Genomic DNA, 22123 nt, shown 5'->3' with positions numbered 1-22123 from the left:
GGAAAAGCATGCTGACTTGCATACTGCAAAATGCGACCGGATGTTGTAGGACATCCTGGTATTTTTTGGCATACAATATACTATGTATTGGGACATACTAGATCTTTTTCTGGCATATTAAATAGTATGGTAGTATAGGTATTGGAATGCACAGTTAGTCTTGTTTTAACCATGACCACAATCCCTCCCTTAACCTTTATAAAGTAGTCTTAAGTTGACCCACCACACTTTAAAAAAATAAATGTATGATTTGTTACACTATGACCCACGTTAGGAAATGTAATACTTCGTCGGCGGGCCTCCCGACATTTAAGAAGATAAGTACTGATGCCGATGTGAAATCATGCTACAGTAACACTAAACACATCCAAACCGGTTTGATTTAATAACTGATGGAGGTGACGTTGCAGTGTGCGTGCATCTTACTTCATAGGGCACGGCCATCCAATGACAAAAGCCCTACTTTGCCTTTTTGTTAAGTTTCCTAAAGAGTTTTTTAAAGAACTATTATACAAGAACTACTATGCAATGGACTTTATTCAAGATTTTACTAGGGATAAAGCATTTGCATAGCCTGTAATAGTATTGCGGGTCCTCCTATAATCCAAGCGGAGGATGCATTTTGCAGAACTACTTGAAAACAAGTGCGGTATTCTGTAATCTCAGTCCTGTAAATCTACATGATCTCCTTTCAATAGAGAAGGGAATGGAAGTGTTTATCGAAAATAAGTAGTGAGGAGGAATTGGATGGACCCACTGCTGTGGAGTAAGAGGTAAAAAAAAGTAGGGAGGAGGATGAAGGGGAGACATGGAGAGAGGGAGAGAAAGGGAAGGAGAAGGGTGGTAGCAGGATAGGTAGGAGTGGAGGGAGGAGGAGTGTCAGTGAGAGGAGATAAGTAGGTTAAACTTCCTGAGCTGAAAATAGCTATCTTCTGCATCACATGGTAGCCAAGCTGCCCAGGGGAGCCTGGCCATACACAGCAGAGCCTCAGCACACTCTTTCTAATCTGTACTCTCTCTCTCTCTCTCTGTGTGTGTGCTTTCCTCTCTTCTCACACACACACACACACACACACACACACACACACACACACACACACACAAAACACATCCACACACCCGATTCCAACTCCGACATAATATCACTACACCTATTTAGAGCAGGGCATTTGTGTGACACTGTAGCCTCAGGGCCTGATGTGTTGTGTTTGTGTGGGCGTTTCCTGTTTTTTTTTTTTCATTTCCTCCTTTGTAGCCTCCTTCCACGTTATGAAATTAAAAGCTTAATCTCATCACATAACCTAACCGTACCAATTAAGAAAACCCTGTTGAAACAAATTGACACAATGAAGAGCTGAGGGACAATTTGTGGATGTATATTTGGTTAATTACAAGTAAGAGTGTAATTTATAGCATTACTCGTCTGGTAGCGGCTAATTTAAGACGAACTAAAAGAGACAGAGAAACAAGACGAGGAAATTCAAAAGGCTTGTGTTTGTCATTCCCCATGCATCCTCCGTGTTTGATCTGTCAGACCGCGAAAAACCACAAATGCCTGCACATCCTTTGACCTTCCTCTCTACATAATATCAAACACACCGAGTCTCTGTTGTCTCCCACTCACCTCCTAGGACTTTTCCTTTTTCCTGAAGCAGATGCTTGTCATATCCCCCCTCTTTCTCTTTTTTTTTTGTGGGTCTCTCCTTTCTTATGAGGCGGTTTTGATTATGTTTCACCTCCATAGTCCTCCCAGTGTCTTTGTGCGTGCGCGCTGTATCGGTATTCAATCCTATTCCACTTTTCCTCTGGAGAAAATTGGCTTCCTTTGATGGGCCAGGCGAAACCACTAAAAGAGGCGCTTTGACTCTCTTTTCTCTCAATCCATCTCTTCCTCCTACTACTCTATGCTTTCTCTTAGTCGTCTTTAACTCATCCCACTCCATCTCTCTCTCTCTGAAGATCTCTCCTACTCCTTCTTTTCAGTTTGCGTTCCTTTCTAAAGTCCTCTCTATTGCTTTTCCTCCTCTGCCTTTCGGCTCGTCTTGAATAGACACACACAAACGCATTCACGCAAGCTTAAACACTGACTTTCAATTACTTGGCACATCTGCCCGGACGTGCCTTTGTGTGCAAGCATGTACTTTATTTGCTTTAAAAGACACCTTGTGCAGTGTGTGTACAGTGATAAATCTTGGGGATGAAAGGGAAGGCTAGCTACCCTAGGAGGTAAATTGAGGTAAATTGTGTGATTGAGAACTTTAAAGCGGGCCAAACATTAAGCCCATTTGGGACACGGCGGGGTGCATGGTCTCCACGCAGCTTCATTTGTCTGTTCCTTACCCTTTCAAAGGCACACCTCGGGAGAGAGGCAAAGCCCCCGTCTGCTGTACATCATGACCTAAATCACTTAATTATGTATTATGGTCTAGTGCTTTTACCCTTGTGCGTGTGAAACTATACAATGGGTGTAAATAGGTGCACAGCGGGCTCCCACTGTACATTCTGTGCAATTGGTTGGCTACCTGAACAAATCCTCGTGACTCAGAGTGAATGTCTAAATCGAAACTATAATTATAATTAAAAAAGTCTGTAGGTGATGCTGGAAAAGTTGCATTGGTGACAGCAAAGTGGTCAAGATGCTTCTAACAAATAGGAACTACTTAGTGTAATTATATGTAATTATGCAGCTCCATCTAACATGCCTAATTGCATGTAATTAGCAGGTACAGTACAATGAAAAGGGGGCTACCAAACATATTACAACTACGGAAGTGCAAGAGTTAATAGATAAGGTAAGCGTGGATCAGGAAGTTTGCCCACAACTTGTAACAACAAATTAATTTAATCTATAGAGACGAAGAATCTAACAGGATTGATTACAAGCAGTTATCACTCTCTCTCTCACATTAATCCATTTATCTGTCTGTCTATCTATCTATCTATCCATCTATCTATCTATCTATCTATCTATCTATCTATCTATCTATCTATCTATCTATCTATCGATAAACAGATCTATCTGTCTGTCTGTCTGTCTGTCTGTCTGTCTGTCCGTCCGTGAATAAACCTTCGGACTTTTGCCCAGGAGACCGCTGTTTGTGTCCCGTGTGAAACCAGAAGTCAACGTTGATTTATTTGTCATGTAACTTCCGTACTTAAGTTGCACCACTTCCATAGTTATTTTAACCCAGACCGTGATTTTTTTCCTAAACCTAACTAAGTAGATTTGTTGCTTAAACCTAAGCAGAGAACGCACGCAAAAATTAGGAATAACTTTTTGTAAGATATCATACAAACCGTTGTATGAGGATTTGTTGAATTGTTCACTTATGTCATGGTATATGCTTTATTATTTGTCAAAATGCGTTTTAATATCAAAACCCCTGTCTTTTCTCTTCATGTCAAATGTTACAATGTTTTCGTTTTTTAAATCCCTCATTTAACTATACCCCAACCACATATTTCTTTTCACCTTTGAAATACTGTACGCCACATGACAGAAGCTGAGGATGCTGTTTCATTGTGACTAAAAATGACCCATGTAGTGTTTTCGGGTATAATAAAAGTAAGCATTCTGTGGGATAATATCTTGCGGTAATTATTAATTATCCATTTTCCCCTCTCTGTCCATCCTCTTCCTTTCTTTCTTACTCTCCTCAGGACATGGGTCCTGTCAGCATGCCCTCTGTGCCCCTCATGGTGGGCTGTGGGGTCTCCTGCACCGCTCTGCTCATCCTGCTGCTAATCTACGCTGCCTTCTGGAGGTAAACACGTACACTATTCCACTCTTACCAATACATAAAAAGTGCAGTTTGTGTCTGTCCTCTGCTGTGCCAAAACTCCAATGAGGCCTAATAAGGAACAAATGGTTCAACTACAGCAGGGGGGTTGGTGATTAGTTTTCGGTAGCACACATGACAGATGGCGAAATCAAGCTAATGACTCTGTCCAGTGTCCAAAAAGCTACTCTTCAGTCCGTCAATCTGTCATTAATACTTCTCTCATATGTCTGTCCCCTCTCTCTCTCTCTCGCTCTCTGCTCTGTAGGTACATACGTTCGGAGAGATCCATCATCTTGGTGAACTTTTGCCTCTCCATCTTGGCCTCCAACTTATTGATTTTGGTGGGACAATCTCAAACGCTCAGCAAGGTAAGGCACAGATAAACACCGGGAGGAAATTCTATTCCCACACAATGCAGCTGGATTTCCGCGGAAACTTTTTCTTTTCTTTTTTTCAACACATTTATGATTCCAGTAACAGCGCTCTTGACCGAGCCTTTTATAATGCCGAGAAACAAGAGTGTCGACAAGGTTCATATAGTGAAGTTCTCAAAGTGGCAGGCTGGCTTGGCACCCAGCACTGAGTGTTCTGACTAAGCAAGACTGCACAGTGTAGTGGTCAGTATCGATCACGATGAGGAACAAGGCAGAGCCAAGTTGAACTCCTATTCTTCTAAACAATATGTGCTTTATCAGACTCCCTTTGTCCACTTTATTTTGCGGAGGTTTCACTTTCCTCTGCTGAATAGTCCTAAGAGATGATTCATTATGACACCTCTCACAAAACTACCCTTTTCTTGTAAAACGTCTCCAACGGTTTTATCTCTCTATATCTCCCATCTTTAGGGCCTCTGTACTGTGACTGCCGCCTTCCTGCACTTCTTCTTCTTGGCGTCCTTCTGCTGGGTGCTGACGGAGGCGTGGCAGTCCTATCTGGCCGTCATTGGCAAAATGAGGTCACGACTCATTCGCAAGCGTTTCCTGTGCCTCGGCTGGGGTGAGTCTTTCATTCCATGATGAAAATTGCAATAAATGAAGTCACGCCTTAGTAACCTTTTTCTTTCGAAGGTCACTTTTTATGTTGACAAAATTAACTCAGTAAGACTTTACATTCCTGTATGTGCATGAGAATAACGAGAGCACACAACATTTATAAGCATCAGCATCTATAGTGTTGCCAGTATGTTGCGGGTTAATGGCTTGAAATTCTTTAGTTTCTGCATTTTTTGAAAGAGACTATTCAGTGTGATGGTGGCAATCACTACAACACGTAGGTGCTTATATAAGTTTCTGCCGTCGTCGCTGTTACTGGAAATATTCGCTGTCTTTGTGTGCTGGAGGATTTTCAGCATAGCAAATGAAGACGCTTTCATGAATTGGATGCTGATTGAACCGCTGTTGTGTGACACGAACTTGTGATGGAGAGCAGCAAGACAGGGTTTTTTTTTTTTTTAAATATGAAAATGTAACATTATTATGTTGTAGTGTTGAAAGTGTTGTGGCTGCATATAATCAGTAACCTTCATATGCGCTATTCTCACTTATATCCCATTTTTCTTACTATTATTTGCTGCTTCAAGGACTCGATTACCTGAAAGACATTCTTTGCAGTTTCTAATATAAACTCATTGAATACATACTTTATTTGCCCTCTTGATCCCCTAAAAAAGCCAAAGCTAGACGTGAATTTTTACACACATACTGCACACACTCACAAGGGGTCACAGTATACGTCCAGTGTAAAGATAATCTCACTCCTTTCAGCTGTTCATCACCTCTGTTCCATTCACACTCTATTATCCTGTCCTCACAATGTACGACAGCCTGATGCAACAGGGCACCAGGGATGTTCGAGGATAATCAAAACGCATGATAGCATCTGCATAACACTTGCAAGATGCTTTGAGATAGCCTTCAAAAGTACAACTACAGCCTTGAACACCATCCACCACACGCTCACACACACACACACACACACACACCGTCTGCTCATTTCACTTGATATTGATCCCACCAGTCTAATCTGCCAAGTCGCTGATGCCCTTACCTGATACAGAGGAGGGAGAATGTATAGATGTTGTACAGTCATAGATAGAGAGATACTGACAGTGTGTGTGTGTGTGTGCAGGTGTGCAGTGGCAGCAACAGTATATAATTATCCGCTACACTTGCACATGAAATGCATGAAACAGTCGAGCAGAGTGAAAAGGGAATCAAAGAGGCTTATCCTCCTCGCGTCCGTTTCTCCATTTTCCACCCCAAATTATGTGATTGAAATCAGTTACCATGGCAATGGGAGATTTGGGGGGAGGGCGTGACTGGATCCGTGTTAAGATTCACAGTGGAGTGTGTCTAACGTAACGTATAGGTGTTTGCTTGCCGTATTATAAAATCGGTAAACGCCAGATTGATGTTGTTGTTGTCTAATTGAAACTTTTCTGGTTAGCGGGCCGGCCTGGCTCCCCACCATCTTATTTGTTAATGTTAATGTGACTTTTTCTAATTGCTTTTCATTTGCAGCCACAATCACAGCTTTGTTAATTACTTGAATATTTCAGAGCCAAGCTCATTATGGGGCCCGGCATATTTCCTTCTTTTCCTGGCACACACTCAGTGACACTCAGTCTCACTCTCTTTCCCTCTCATTTACACACACACACACACACACACATGCAGACACACCCAAAACTGCTTGATTTAGCTAATTAATGCATAACTTATTGACCTCTCCTGGCTATAACTCACATTTTATGAACTCTCTTTTTATAGTCTCACATGCCCGCATTCATAGTGTCACTCACTCACAGGTATGCTGCATGCCTGGGGCACCTATGGCAGCGTTAGTGTCCTGAAATGCAAAATCAGAGCTTCCAGTGAACTGGGATCTAAGCCCAGTGTGTCAGGGAGCACATGCAGCGCACTTTGGCTCACTGACAGAGCATCAAGTCAGGTTCAATCACACATGCACACGTTACAGGCTATTGCATGGCTGCTTTGCATTTGAATGGGGAAGAGCCATATGGAGTTGTTCGCACTGAAGAATCTTATTTGGCCGACATGCTTCACCTTCCTTTTATCCTTTGTCTCAGCCTTTTGATCTTTCTCTCCCTCTGCGTGTCTGCAGGTCTTCCAGCCCTCGTTGTAGCAGTGTCGGTGGGTTTCACCAGAGCGAGAGGTTACGGCACAGCCAGCTAGTGAGTAACACTTCCCGAACCCCCCGCACTTTCACCAACTGGATTTGAATATCATCACTCAATATCAGCACAGCATCATCCGTTGCCCTTACTCCCAACCATTCAAAGCATATCCTACGTTTCCCCTTTGCTGTGCAAAACACTGTATCCTCCCCTTTTTCCCTGAAGGTTTACAGCTAAGGTCTATCTCATAAATTTGTATTTTTATACTACTTTTTTACAACATACCAGAGGTGTTTATCGATTCAGTGGAGGCTCTGCTATAAACAGCTGAATATATAAACTCTGAATGCATTTCTCACAATATTTGTATCAACAAAACATCCCTCTATCCATCCAATTTCTATAGCCGCTTATTCTTATTCTGTGTCACAGGGGGACTGAAACTTCTCCCAACATGCACTTGGTGAAATGCACAACACATCTTAGTCGCTCATTTGATAATAATAATAACTAATTCATGACTAAATAAGGAACAGTCCAAGTTAAAGGAGGGAAACACCTTTAAGGCACGGTCACACATATGCGAATGAAGGCGAGTGACTATCACCTGCCGAGGCGATATTCACGCTAGAAGTTCACCAAAGTCAGAGCCGGCCCTAGGTAGGGGGTGTAGAGGCGAACACTAGGGGTGCAATCCATCCATAGGGGCCAACTGAGGGAGGAAAAGAAAATTCAAAGTGTATAACTTAGGGCTGTCAAAGTTAACGCGATAACACAAAATCGTTTTAATGCTACACATTTTTTTAACGCAAGTAATCTTTCAGAGGTTGTAGCGGGCTCAGTTTTAAAGCTAGGGCGAAGATACCGATATCATATGAAACTAAAGAATCCATTGGTATCAACCAGGTCATATAGCTTGTCACGAAGAATTAAATAAATAATGCAGCAAACTTACGCTAAATTTTGGCGAGGAAAAACAGGCATTGTCATTTTCAAAGCGGGTCCCTTGACCTCTGACCTCAAGATATGTGAAAATGGGTTCTATGGGTACCCAGGAGTCTCCCTCACGATTAATCCTGGACAATCATGCAATTAATCGCGATTGAATATTTTAATCGATTGAAAGCCCTTTACTATTTTTACTAATACTATTTTATTACTATTATTTCAAAACAAAAAATCACAATAAAGCCCACAAAAACATAACTATGTAGCCTATTGAAAAGGCCCCTCTTTCTGGGTTGCCCACAGCATCAACCCCGCGTATCACCCCACTAGCTAATAAATAGCCAGAGTAAATGTAATTTACTCCAACCTGAAATTCACTAGGGAAAGTTGGAAAGCGTATCCAGGTGTTTGGGGAATAACCTACATCATTTTGAGACATACAATTTATCTTTCAAGTGTGATCTGCATAGATTAATCTCAAAGACATAAAGTGTATGAACACAATGATTGGTGGTGGAATTGGGTTGTAAAAAAATCACCTTTTTCCAACTGAGCCACTTTAAACCAGTAAAAGAATCAAAAGCAGCGATGGGCAAGGGGCACCAGCTGAAATCTGGCCTAGGGCACCAAATTGGTAAGGGCCAGCTCCGACCAAAGTTGAACTCCATGCAAATGCGAAGATGCATCCCCACTGGAAGCGAATGTTTTTCCGCCCCTTTGCTCCCATAAGAACGGAAGTGAATGGAGGGCGAATGTTAATTTTGCGCAAGTGCAACCGTGCCTTCAAGCTAATCTGCCTCCTCCGAACTGCTGGGATAACATACACTTTTTGTATTCAAATGATGCTAAACCATGATACACGTGAAATATGTGACATCACTTTTTTTCCAACTGAGCCACTTTAAACCAGCGAGAAAGGCAGGGACTGAAGCAGAAATCTCCTTCTCCTTCTAAATTAGGCAGAAAATGTTGTGTTTATTTGGGACTCCGTCACTCCAGTAAGAAGCTTGAGACCTTTTTACTTTAAAATACATTAATCTCATTGAGGAGACAACCATGTGGCGTATGCAAAGCTTGTTTTGGATGTTTTGTTTACATCGGAGCAGAACATTTAAAAAAAGCACTATTATTGACAATTACTGTTGGGCTCACCGTTAAACAAGAAAAAGCTCTGTTACCCAGTCAATGGGGTAATTGATTCAATGAAAACGCATCTTTAAAAGATGTTTACAACTTTGTTCTCTCTTACTTTACTCAACGTCTCATTAATACAAGGACTGTATGTTAGCTTTTGGGCCGTGTGTTTTTCATCTTTCTCTTTATTGAGCTGCAATTAAGACAACGGCGGGGTTTCTCTATGCTCTCATGACATCACTGGAGGACACATTTACACTCATTAAGTCTCATTAGCTTTCTCACCAAAATGAAATTTCACAAGAGCATTTACAGTTGGCGGATATGTTTTAGGTAATGTACATAATAAATTCGCTCAGCACTGAGGGCAGTATTTACAGAAAGAAGCACTTACGACCCAGCCATAGAAATGACTGCTTTATCCCTCACTTAGGAATTGTAAGATCCTTAATTGGTTGTGTGCTTGTTGTGGTGAAGTGCTTGACAGCCACAGCAAGTGAAATGTGAGACCTGAATGTGGTGAAGTGATATTTTATACACCAGTAGTTTTGTGATTTTTGTGCTTTAAACGCCTCTCTGTTTTTCTCTAGTTGTTGGTTGTCCTTGGAGGGCGGTCTGCTTTATGCCTTCGTTGGACCTGCTGCTGTCATCGTATTGGTGAGTGTGTCCAACATGTTCCCTCTCTCACTGGTCACATTGCATAATTCTACAAATATTTTCCAAAGTTAAAGCCATTTCTCAAAAGTGCTGTGTGAAAAATGAGGTGTGGGAATACGGAAAATCCACAAATTTTCTGCATAACTATGCACACTGGTTCCTCTGTGAATTATCTGCGTTGCTGTGTTCCATTTTCGTCAATGAGGCTCAATCAGTTTCCTCCTAAATATAGCCGTGTCCACTACAGTCCAGCCAGAGAATGTCTAATACAGGGTTAAGTCCTTTTTATCTTTTTATCTTTTAATGATTTTAAAAAGGTAATGCATGTTTTTATCACCACACGTCTTGATTATTGTAATTCACTTTATGTTGGTGTTAGCCAAACCTCGTTGTCTCGCCTGCAGCTCGTTCAGAACGCGGCAGCTCGTCTTTTAACTGGTACACGTAAACATGAGCACATCACCCCGATTCTGGCTTCACTTCACTGGCTCCCTGTGCATTTTAGGATTGATTTTAAGATTTTATTATTAACATATAAATCATTAAATGGGCAAGCTCCGAGCTATCTCTCTGATCTTTTAAAACCTCATCTTTTATCAAGGACACTAAGATCAACTGACCAGTTGCTTCTGACTGTCCCGAGGTCGATGTTGAAGCTCAGGGGTGACCGAGCCTTTGCAGTTTTAGCTCCAAGGCTCTGGAACGCTCTGCCTCCACGTGTTCGGCTGTCCCCCACACTGCCTGTTTTTAAATCAAACCTCCAAACGCACTTTTATTCCTTGGCTTTTGTCTCGGCATGAGAGTTGACTATTTTAATCCTTTTTCCTTTGCTATTGGTCTTAACGCTTTTATTATTTTAATGTCCTGTTGGTTTTAAGTTGGTCTTAGTGTTTTACTGTGTTGTTTTTATGTTTTTTATGTATAATTGTACAGCACTTTGGTCAACTTTTGTTGTTTTTAAATGTGCTTTATTAATACATTTGGATTGGATTGGATTGGATTGGATTGGATAACGTTAACTACACAATACATAAACTAATCGGACCCCGTATTTGATGCAAACACTAGCTGTTGTGACTAGCCCTATTCCATGACCAACATATAACATTGCATGTGCGTATCAGCTACATCATTATTTTCATCGTATCTCAGCTGTTGGGTGATCTCAAGGCATATATTGGCTACGTTCCAAATCACATACTTTTTTTTTTACTTTTAGCACATTCTGCAGCTGATCTTACAAAGTACGTGCTGTACACACTCTCCGTGCAACAAACAGAAGCACATGGCTAATTATTGTGCAGAATGATGGCAATCAGTTTGGAAAGGATTTCATTGATTAAAACATGTATTTCCGCAAGACGGAAATCCGCTGAAATCGAGGTTCCATCCCAATATTTTTTTCCCCCGCATTCATAAGAAGCCACAAAATCGTTTTTTTAATAAATTTCCGTGCACATTTTTCAGACGAAAATTCGTTTTTGGTGTGAAACGACTTTTAGACTCGAGAGCCGAGAGCTTTAAAGCAGCTGACCTCTGAGGATTTTCCCCTCTCCCTTCTCCCTTCCCTCCCACCCCCCATACACATGTGAGCATACGCACCCGGGGTGTCCACGACAAAATGATGAGATGAATGCTTTGATCCTTGAGTTTAAAAATGTCAGCGCAGAAAAAACTAAATGATATATTCCATCAGACAAGAGCTTCCCGGCAATGCAACACATGCCCGGACTGAATTCTTGCCCGGCAGCCAAATCTCTCACTCTAATGTGGACTTCCAAAGTATGAGTCACTGTACCCCGATGCATTTAAGGCTAAATTTGTTTTTAAAAAACTTCTTCTCCGACATGAATATGTGACTCACAGTGTGCATCGTAATCATAATAATGTGTGCTTTGTTTGCTTTTGCCAATTGGTATAAAACAGATATTTACAGTACGAGAAAATATAGCTTTATATTGTTCCGCAGCCGTACATTGATTGCATCTCAGTGGTGTTTTTAATCATCTGTTGTTGTGTGCTGCTGCTGTATGTGGCTGCTTCAAGGATTAGCTAATTTCTCCTAAATGAATCCCTGGGCGGATATTTCCACCACTAAGCTTAATAAGTCTGGATGGGGTACTAAACTTTAGTTTGGTAATTGCTGCTGCTGTTTCTGCTCATGCATTAGGATTTTCTCTCCTTGTTGCTTGCACACCCACTGTATAGTACGTGTCAGAGAGGAAATATGGATCAGGCAGCGTCACAGGTGTGCAGAGTGATATGCAAGTAAATTCCTGACGAGAGAGTGTCAGTTTGACAGTTTGGGACACGGGAGGGGGTACGGGATTATATAGTGCTGAATATTCATGATTATGTTAATGTAGTGGCTTCCAATACTGCTATAATTTAAAGGTTACATAACCAGAAAACACACACAAACCACCACCTGCACATTCACACCATAAACTGTGTAACATACAGATGGACGACACGTCTCTACTTCCTCCTACTGTACAAAAGTGAAGCCAAAATACCGCGGATACGTCGGGCTGCCATCTTGAGATTTTGACGTCGTTTGGAGCCAGAGTCTGCGCAGTTGTGATTGGGCGGTAGAGCCGCGGTATCGAGGTCCCGCCCCAGCCAATCATAAGTCTAGCACGGCTGTAGCTTGCTAGCTTGAGCCACCTAGCTGCTACGTTAGCACCACGGTAGCTGTTTGGTTAGAAAGACACAACAGCTAACCATAATATCTCTATAACTACATTTATGATCAAATTGACACATTCTATTACACAGACTCGTGACGGTTATGGAAAGTTAAAGTCACAACTCATCTCTCGTACAATTCCCGAGCCTCCGGCTCCGCGGCTACTTCACACAGAGCAGCTGTCAATCACAGCTGTCAATCATGACGTCTCACCCCCTTTTTTATAGCATCAAATAACTAATTAAAACCAAACTTATCAGAAAAATGAACACTTGAACATAAATCAGCGTAATAAGAAGTACCTTAAATGACAGAAACTATCTTTGGGGAAAAATGGATTTGGCCTGTACTAACATGGAGGGGGGCAGGGTTTATGACCTATACTGCAGCCAGCCACCAGGGGGCGATCAAGATGTTTTGGCTTCACCTTTTGGGAGTTGTCATGTAGTCCATCTTTGTATACAATTCACACTCACAATTCTGTAAAAAAGTACACACAAAGGTGGTGCTTTATCTAAAGAAATCCATTGTACATACATTTATAATAGTAAAACTAACATTTGATAAAAGAATGGTTCTGCATTGGGGGTGTCTCAATGGTTCCAGTCATCGTGTAAAATCGAAGCAGAGTTATCCTCCTACGTTGTGCGTCAGTGTCTGGTGTTCCTTGGAATGTTGCCAACTCTTTCCACCGTTTCTACCTCCCCAATGTCGATGTACACTCCACACCCCAGCTGCTATATACTGTAATAGTCCCCGGCCCCCTGGTGTTGTTGCCGGGGCCCCGCTCTAACAAACATCTGTAATGAGAGTGGGGGCGTCGGGCAGAGAAACACAGACCTTCCCACAGGACTCTTCTCTAATTAATGAACCCGGCCCTGGGCAAATAGCAGAGCAGGATGATGCTGACTCACAGAGCTGGGGCCAGACATGACTGGCATGACAATAGTGCACTCACAATCTGGCACATCGTAGGTAGTTGTCAGCGGCAGCACACACACACACAGGAGGGAAGGAGATCAGAGAGAGAGAGAGAGAGTTTTTAGCAAAGTGCAAAAGCTGCCAGATGTACCGTAAATGTAGCAAAGAAGATTCAAGTAAAAATCCGGCTTCTGCAAAAGCTGCAAAAGCTGGAAATTCAACTGACCACATGAAAGTCAGACTTTAACTGCTCTACTACTCAGCTCTTTCTTTAGGATTTCCCAGCAGCCATGTATTGAATCTATAAAATGCTTCCGCCCCAGCCAGAAGCTGCTCTTGGTGTAACAGATGAAGGCAGGAATCCAGGCAGACATTCAGTTTAGGACCTTGATAAAGAATAGGAATGCATTGCATACACAGTATAGGTATGTATGTACTAGAGCGTGAATGTCATTTGTTGCTAACGCACCACTGACATCCCAAAGAACACTAGCTGCAGGTGAATAACCAAACAGAGACGCTACAGGGAAACCCATAAAGGGTGGAAGAAAGAGTACAGATGGATGTTGGAAATCAGGATTAGGAGGAATATGTCGGCGGCATAGGAAATCTCCCAGATGGGCAGGATTTCAGAGTGGAAGAGGTCTACATGTGGCAAGCCTTGGCTCAGATCTGTGTGTGCGTATGCCTAATAGAATCTTTGTCACTGGGTCACTATGGCCAGATGTTTGGCAGGCTTAGCTACTGGCTCTTCATCAGTAAGACAAGCCAGGATGAAAGGCAATAAGTGTTTTTTTGTTTTTTTTGTTTTTTTTTAAAGGAACAATGTAACATTTCGAGGGATCTATTTGCAGAAATGGAATATAACGTTACCTGAAGGCCACCGTATTTCTCCGACACGCTTGTGAAACTGCGGTAACGTGAGCCGCGAAGTGCAAAACCGTGGTACCGCCAGCCGCTGTCTCATTCCGTTGCTTCTAAAGTTGTGTTATTACGGTAAAGATGGATGTTACCGCGGTCTCGGAAAGGGAGGAGTGAGCGGATGGCTACTCAGTTGGTTGCAATCTGCAACCACACCACTAGATGCCACCAAATCCTACACACTGTACCTTTAAGTTAGTCACCACAAATGGAAAAATAAGCTTGAGTGATAATAATTGCTGTATGTAAATGGAATTTATGTAAAAAATGGCATTATGTGTAAAACTGGCATTATTGTACGGCACAATGCTGCAATCTGGTTAGATTTGAGTTCACTTAATGAAAAACATTTAAATGTGCCTCTGTTGTGTCAAAGCATAGCTTAAGGAACATGACTTCACAAATAAGCATATAAAGTTGGGAAGCTGTAGCGTAAAGTAGGGCTGCAACTAAAGATTATTTTAATTGTCGCTTAATCCTACAATTATTTTCTCAATTAATCGATTAGTTGTTCGGTCTATAAAATTTGAGAAAATTGTGAAAAATGTCAATCAGTGTTTCCCTAAGCCCAAGATGACGTTTTAAATGTCTTTTTTTGTCCACAACTCAAAGATATTCAGTTTACTGTCATAGAGGAGTAAAAAAAAACAACGATTAATCGATTATCAAAATAGTCGATTAATTTATTGTTGACAACTAATCGATTAATCATAGCAGGTCTATTGTAAAGTGTTTAGGAATTATGTTCCACTTCCTTTTTAGACATTTTGGCCATTATGGATTTTCAAAACTAGCTGTGTGGTAGGAAATCTATGTCTGCTTTTGATGTTATTGAAATAAGCTTTAAGCTACTCTAGGAGGAGTAAGTCAGCCTGGGAGCCCTGACAGCAAAGGCACTGTCACTTTCAATCTTGAGCCTGTGGGACAATCAAAAAGTCATCCTCAATCAACTGAAACATTAAGATTTTTTTTTTGTTTTATATAGTGCATGACTTGAATCCCTGTTGGAAACTCATCTATTATAGCAATCCTGTCCTCTCTGTCTCTCTCAGGTCAATATGCTCATCGGAATCGTGGTGTTCAACAAGCTCATGTCTCGAGACGGCATCTCAGACAAGTCTAAAAAGCAGCGAGCGGGGTAAGTTAACTTCCTCTGCACCTCACACACACACACACAACTACACACAAAAGACACCAACACACACCACTTACTCATCCATCCGCACAATTCTTGTTGGGAAAGCGACTACAAATTTGCTGCGTTAAATGAATCTCACTCTCTGGCAGACGCCAACTCAGGGAGACAACATTTTCGTGGCAGCTAACTGCTTACAAGGGTCTCTGAACACACATCTACTTGTGCACCTGTGCCTTCCCGTAAAAAGAATAAAAAAAATACGGTCCAATTTGGCAACAAAATGACAAGACATCTGCTATGTTCTGTTGCTCTGTGAAATCCATCAGCGTTTCACAATCGCTTTCACGTCCCGGTATTATGTGATATAGATGGCGGATATGAAAATCAATGGCAGATGGAAGCCTAATTATATACGGTAAACACCAGGATTATGTGGGTGAAATCGTATCCACTATTGAAATCCTTTCAGACATGCACACACATGATGTATGCACACATATAAGACATGCATGCATTCGCATCCATCTACAATATTACTTCCATTAAAGCAGTCGGCGGCTCTTCATCATCTTCGCTAATCCTATGAGTGGAGATCTCCGCAGCTCTCGGCAGCCAAATCCATGTTTTCATTTCCATACCTATTGATTCCATTGTTTTTCTCTCTGTTTTTCTCTCTCTCATTACATTTCCTCCAATGTCTGTCTCTCGCACAAATTGAAATTGATAATTTGTGCATAGCTGTAAGGGTTAATATTACAGATTGGCTCTCCGGGGGGTTGATTAGCTTTGGTTTGCGTTTGATGCAACTGAGATTAAAGCGGTTGATGTGTACAAACACCACCTACACACACACACACAAACAGATGCTTTGTTACAAGCAAAGTCCTCCTTGGTGTTATTCCCTCTCAGATTTCTCAGAAGTGTGTGTGTGTGTGTTGAGAAGCACACACACACACATATCTAAGCACTCCCGCACACAGTAGTCGCTCGTGTCGCTAACAGGACAGGCTGTCATTAGCGTAATGTATTTCCTTATGAAGCCGTGGGGATGTGGCTGGCACTAAGGCAATGAGCTGTGATGGGACGCTAATGTAGCATAGCCCGAGCATGGCCCCATCATTCTCCACTTGCGGTATACAGTATATACACATATTCACGAACACACACACACTGTTTCTCTCCATTTGAGTAGTCAACTGTAAGTAAACAGCCTTTTTTCTTCCTTTTGCACCCCTGATAAAGCTCCACCGTGCACAGCCCTTGCAATACACCGGCAGCGGAATGAGATCGTTGGTGTATTTCCTGTCTGTCTCACTGTAAATCTGTTAATCTCACACTATTCTGCTGTAACATTGCAAAATGTCCGTCTCTCACTTTTTCTCTCCACTTTGCTCTGAATCAATCTTTTGTATTCTGACTGTTATTCATTGCTGCTACTTTTTTTAAGATCTGTTTTTAATTTGCCTTTCTTTCTTTTCTCCCCCTTCCATCCCCTTTTTTCTTTTTTCCCTCTCCCTCTCTTTGTTGTGTCCACTTTTTCTCCTTTTCTTTTGGTTATTTTTTTTGCAACTTGCACCTTCACCTGTTGCCATTACTGGAACTTGTGTTTCCACATATCCTCCCCCCCCACTCCCTCTTCTCCTCCCCACATGGTTGTGTGTGTGTGTGTGTGTTTGTGTGCGCACATGTCCTGAAGTGTCCCAGCGGAGGCGCGTAGCCGACTGCTCCTGAAATGCTCCAAGTGTGGCGTGATCTCGAGCACCGCTCTGTCCAGCTCGACTGCCAGCAGCGCCATGTTAGTCCATCTTCATCTTTCTATTTTTTTCTTTCTCTCTCTCGCCATTCCTCTCTCTCTGTCTCTGTCTCTTACTCTCCATCGTCCTCTCTCTCTCTCTCTCTCTCTCCTCCATCCTTTTAATCTCTGGCTGTCGGTAATGATGCAGGATGACATTCAGACTTGTCTGGATGAAAAAAACAAACTAATGAAAGGAAGAAGAAAAAAAACAGCAATGCAAGCCGCCACTGTTTAATGAGAGCGTGTTTTGATCCAAAGTGGATTTTCCTGCTGGTCGTGCAGAGCAAACCTGACCCGTGTCAGACAGTGTTTGTGAATCATTTTTAGAGTTTGTTTTAACTTGTTTATTGTGCCGTATTGCAGCGGCTTAACACATCAGGGCAGTACAACGTCAGGAATAATGCAAACTGTGTTGCATTATAAACTTACTACTCTCTGGCTCTCATTATATTCTGATGGTCACAGTAAACACATTATGTTTCTGAAGGAGTTAAGTATTTGAATGAGGAAAAACTGGCTAACGTACCAACAACATTATATATATATATACTGGAGCCGCAGGTGTTTCAATCTTTCACTTTAGAGCATCTTTTAGAATTGCACCCAATCCGACTGTTATCAGGCCATTAAATAGCCATTATCGGTCACTATGAGCACCATAGATGTGGGTCGTTAGGGGCTTACCATGCCTACTAGGTTTGTAAAAGTGAGAGCGAAAAATGAAAAGCAACACATTTTAAAACTGAATGAAACGTTACGTTTTGTACACAAACAAAAAAGCATCTTTAGGTTTAGGCATGAAAACCACTTAGTTAGGTTTGGGTAACAGATTGTGTTTTGGCTTAACTACGTTTCAGAAGTTAAAGTGAAACACTTGTGAACACATAGACTAGGGGAGGCTGTAGCTCAGTTGGTAGAGTGCCTGCATGTCAAAGTGTCCTTGAGCGAGACACTGAACTCCAAGTTGCTCCCCGGGCGCTTAGATATAAAACAGTAGATGTGCCATTCCAGGATGGAACCATATGTCATCTTACTTGGGTCCAGTTTTAAACATGCTGTAATTGGAATTTATGGTGAAAGAGGCTTATGTTTTTAACGCGTTAACGCAATCGATCTTTCAGAGGTTGTAGTGGGCTCGATTTCCACTCCAGTCTTTTCAAAACAAAGTTACGTAGTTTAGGCAACAATACTACTTAGTTAGGTTTAGGAAAAGATTGCGATTTGGGTTGAAATAACACCGGAAGTGGCAAAACTGAACGTTACTTAACGCGATATTAACACATTAACACAAATTTGTTTTAACGCCACTAATTTCTTTAACGCATTCACGTAACTTGCATTTTTTATGTTGTAGCAGGCTCATTTTTAAAGCTTTCATATGAAACTAGACTACTCCATTTCATTTTCTGAATCTATGATCTCTGATATGAAGTGGAAGGCCCCCTGAACCAGTGTGGTATGTCTAAACTGTGAAAGTATCAAAACTAGGGCTGTCAAAGTTAACGCAATAATAAGGCGTTAATGCAAATTGGTTTTAACGCCACTAATTTCTTTAACTCATTAATGCAACTTGTGATTTTTAAGGTTGTGGCAGGCTCAGTTTTAAAGCTAGAGTGAAGATACTGGCATCATATGAAACTACAAAACCTAAGGAATCCATTGGTATCAACCAGGTCATACTAGCTTGTCGCGAAGGAGGCTATATAATGCTCCAAAGTAAATGCTACATTTTTGCAGGGAAAAACTGTCATGGCCATTTTCAAAGGGGTCCCTTGACCTCTGACCTCAAGATATGTGAATGAAAATGGGTTCTATGGGTACCCACGAGTCTCCCCTTTAAAGAGATGCCCACTTTATGATAATCACATGCAGTTTTGGGGCAAGTCATAGTCAAGTCAGAACACTGACAGCTGTTGTTGCCTGTTGGGCTGCAGTTTGCCATGTTATGATTTGACCATATGTTTATGCTATGCCGTACCTGTGAGGGTTTCTGGACAATATTTGTCATTGTTTTGTGATTGTTAATTGATTTCCAGTAATAAATATATACATATATTTGCATAAAGCAGCATATTTGTCCACTCCCATGTTGATAAGAGTATTAAATACTTGACAAGTCTCCCTTTAAGGTACATTTTGAACAGATAAAAGCCCTCCATACATACAAAGTGCCCATTATCCAAACTATGCAGCGCCAAAAGCCTCTGATATACAGTGTGCTGCTAGAAGAGATCATTCAGGATTCAAAAGAAAGTGAAATCACATTAAGTATCACGGTGAAAGCGGATTGAAGAGAGCGAGGTAGCGAGGTATGGCAGTTATATGTCTTTCCCACTCTCTATATACTACTCTTTGAACTCTCACAGTCACCCTGCCAGCATCTCTTCTTGAGTGTTGACATGTTAAAAGGTGCCATTATAGTGTAACAAGAAAGAGAAGAGCTGATTTCTTTTTCTTCTTCTATTTTTGCCCTCTTAGTACGAGGTTCGTCGTCATGATTTCATTCTCAGAGCAGTTAATGAAAGACCCTCCTCCACTCCTGCAAACTATCCTGTGCATATTTAACTCTGTCCTTGTGCAAATCTTTCATTATGGCTTTGTGTTTACTTTGGAAGAGCGCTCTATTTAAAGCGGGAACTCTGCCCTTAGTTGTGTTGTTGCATGATTGGACGCTAATGGGATGAGATTGCCTATTTGCAGTAACAAGTTTGTATCAGTTTCTTGTTGTCGCTGGGAAAACACAGGGCCGTTATTGGCTTTCTTTCACACAGCTTTGCTTATCTCAGATCCACCTGCATCTTTGCTGAATACACATAGTCTATTATATGGTCATTTATAGTCACATTACTGCACTTCTTTTTGCTGCTTGCAGTATACTATTTGGTTGGAAGGTCCTTCAGATAATCTGCTTAAAACCGTAATCAGACCGCCTGTGCTGTGTAATATCTGTATTACTGAAATTCGAACACAAGAGTTCAGCTTAAATGTTTCTGGTATTACACACTCCTTCATTATTATATAGTAAGCTTGGTCTGTTTATACCTAAGTCTCTTGATAAAGCGTTAAAGGCTATTACTTGGGAATTTATTTCTAGAAAGAAATAACCCACCATTGGAAAATTGAGACAAAAAGAGCTTTCCCCATATTTCTTTCCTCCCAAATGACTTTGTAGCACCATAAAATATAACAGCTCATTAAAAAACACTTATTATGTATGATGAGGTACACTTAAAGTATTAGAGGGTGTCTTTTTTCACTTACAGTAGGATGTTACCGTTGCTGTACTGAACCGTACTGTATGGTTAAAAACCACAGTCAACAACAGCTGGAAACTTTACGCATTAACACGAGGACGGCACAGCTTTGGCTTTATTGCTCTGTTTTCTCTTTTATTCGTTGCCCGTTGGACGTGCACCTGTAAAGGGGCGTGCATATTTGTCAGCGCAGCTAGACGGAGCTGTCCGTCTGTCAGACTGGCGGTTATAAAACCAGGAATATGTGCTCAAACAGCATGAACATTTTAAATTGGTGTCTGACTCCATAGAGTTACAGATGCACACACACACACACACACACACACACACTCGCTACTCGGTAGCCCCGGTGTCAGTACTCGTCAATGGCCTGTCTTCCCGCTCCCTCTTGGCCCTCTGCCTAACGTCTCACAGTCCACCAGCATGACACTTTTACGTGCGCATCAGCCATGTAATTGTGAGCAATTGTCAGTCTCATAACTACATGTATCTACGTGATTACACATCATCTTCCACTTCTCAGTCGGAATATTAAGTGCGATGCAAACCTCAGTGTGCCAATCAGCTACAAATTGCCCACCACTGAACCTATCACTGATCTGTGTGAGTGAGTGTGTGAGTGTGGTAGGGATGTCATGAGAACTGATACTTCGGTACCAAGTCGATGCCAAAATTAGGAAAACGTGATGGTACTCATTTTTCTACAGTACTGCAGGTACTGTAGGTACCATCAGGGCTCGAGATTACGGCGTCCCGGCATCACAGGGATGATAGAAAATGTGTTTTGGACGCAGTAGACTCACAATCGACACGTCCAGGGGACACGCGCTAGAAGGGAACCAGCAAACTGGGGAAACTCTTGCAAGATTGTTAAGGTTAGGCATTGACCTCAAATGGTTAAGGTCAGGATAGGTAGTCGGGCAGCGAGTCCCGCAAGAGTTTTTGTAAGTTTTTGCAGATCAGATTCTATTTTGCAATTTGCGTGCTCCCTTCTAGACATGATAACGTTACATTATGAACAACAAATCTGCGTAGAAATCTGCGAGAGCTACTTGACGTTAGCTGTTAGCTCCGTGCAAGACTGTGCTGCTTACCGATTGCTAACAGCTAACGTTATCTAGCTCTCGTCCTGCCGATTTCAACATGGGGGGTGACATTATGATGCGTTCATGCTCTATTCAGTAAAAATGAGTATTGGGCGAAGGTAAATTATGACGTTAATCATGTGTTCAAATGTAATCTTGTAAAATTTGGGTTTTTTTTGGCGAGAACCTTCAATAAATCAGTTGTTTGAAGATGTTTTCACAGCAATATAAAATAGAGAATAGAGAGGGAATTATGACCTGTTTAACTTCATAACAAAAATCAGTATGGAAATGGTAATAAAGGGGTATATGTTGAAGTACATGGGATTTATTGTTTTACTTTTGTTTTTTACCCTTGTATCAATTGAGAATCATGGAATTTCACTGGTATCGACTACTAAATTTGTGGTATTGTGACATCCCTAGTGTGTGGGTGAGAAATGGAGTTATGTGACTTACCAAAGCCGGTCTGGTTTGAGACTGAACCCCTTGTTATTTCTCCTTCTCTCCCCTCCTCTTACCTCTCTGTGTCTGCATCGCTTTCTCTTTCTCTGACAGGGCGTCTCTGTGGAGCTCCTGCGTGGTTCTACCCCTGTTAGCATTAACCTGGATGTCAGCGGTGCTGGCCATAACCGACCGGCGCTCCACGCTCTTCCAGGTGAT

The 22123-nt window shown here is 41.7% G+C and overlaps 1 protein-coding gene across 3 annotated transcripts in view; it reads left to right on the top strand.

Moving 5' to 3' along the window:
- adgrb2 (adhesion G protein-coupled receptor B2) overlaps positions 1-22123 on the top strand; it is a 512322-nt gene that overhangs the window by 452664 nt on the left and 37535 nt on the right. For all 3 annotated transcript variants that reach the window (XM_037795561.1, XM_037795560.1, XM_037795559.1), the window contains exons 19-26: positions 3661-3764; positions 4048-4150; positions 4628-4778; positions 6906-6975; positions 9591-9657; positions 15241-15326; positions 17023-17121; positions 22019-22118. In XM_037795561.1, the coding sequence (XP_037651489.1) occupies positions 3661-3764; positions 4048-4150; positions 4628-4778; positions 6906-6975; positions 9591-9657; positions 15241-15326; positions 17023-17121; positions 22019-22118 (780 nt within the window). The remainder of the gene's footprint in view (positions 1-3660; positions 3765-4047; positions 4151-4627; positions 4779-6905; positions 6976-9590; positions 9658-15240; positions 15327-17022; positions 17122-22018; positions 22119-22123) is intronic.

The sequence above is a fragment of the Sebastes umbrosus genome, chromosome 15 (assembly GCF_015220745.1).
Source record: "Sebastes umbrosus isolate fSebUmb1 chromosome 15, fSebUmb1.pri, whole genome shotgun sequence".
Classification (NCBI taxonomy): Eukaryota; Metazoa; Chordata; class Actinopteri; order Perciformes; family Sebastidae; genus Sebastes; species Sebastes umbrosus.
Note: the sequence above shows the minus strand (reverse complement) of the source record. Positions and strands in the feature narration are given on the sequence as shown.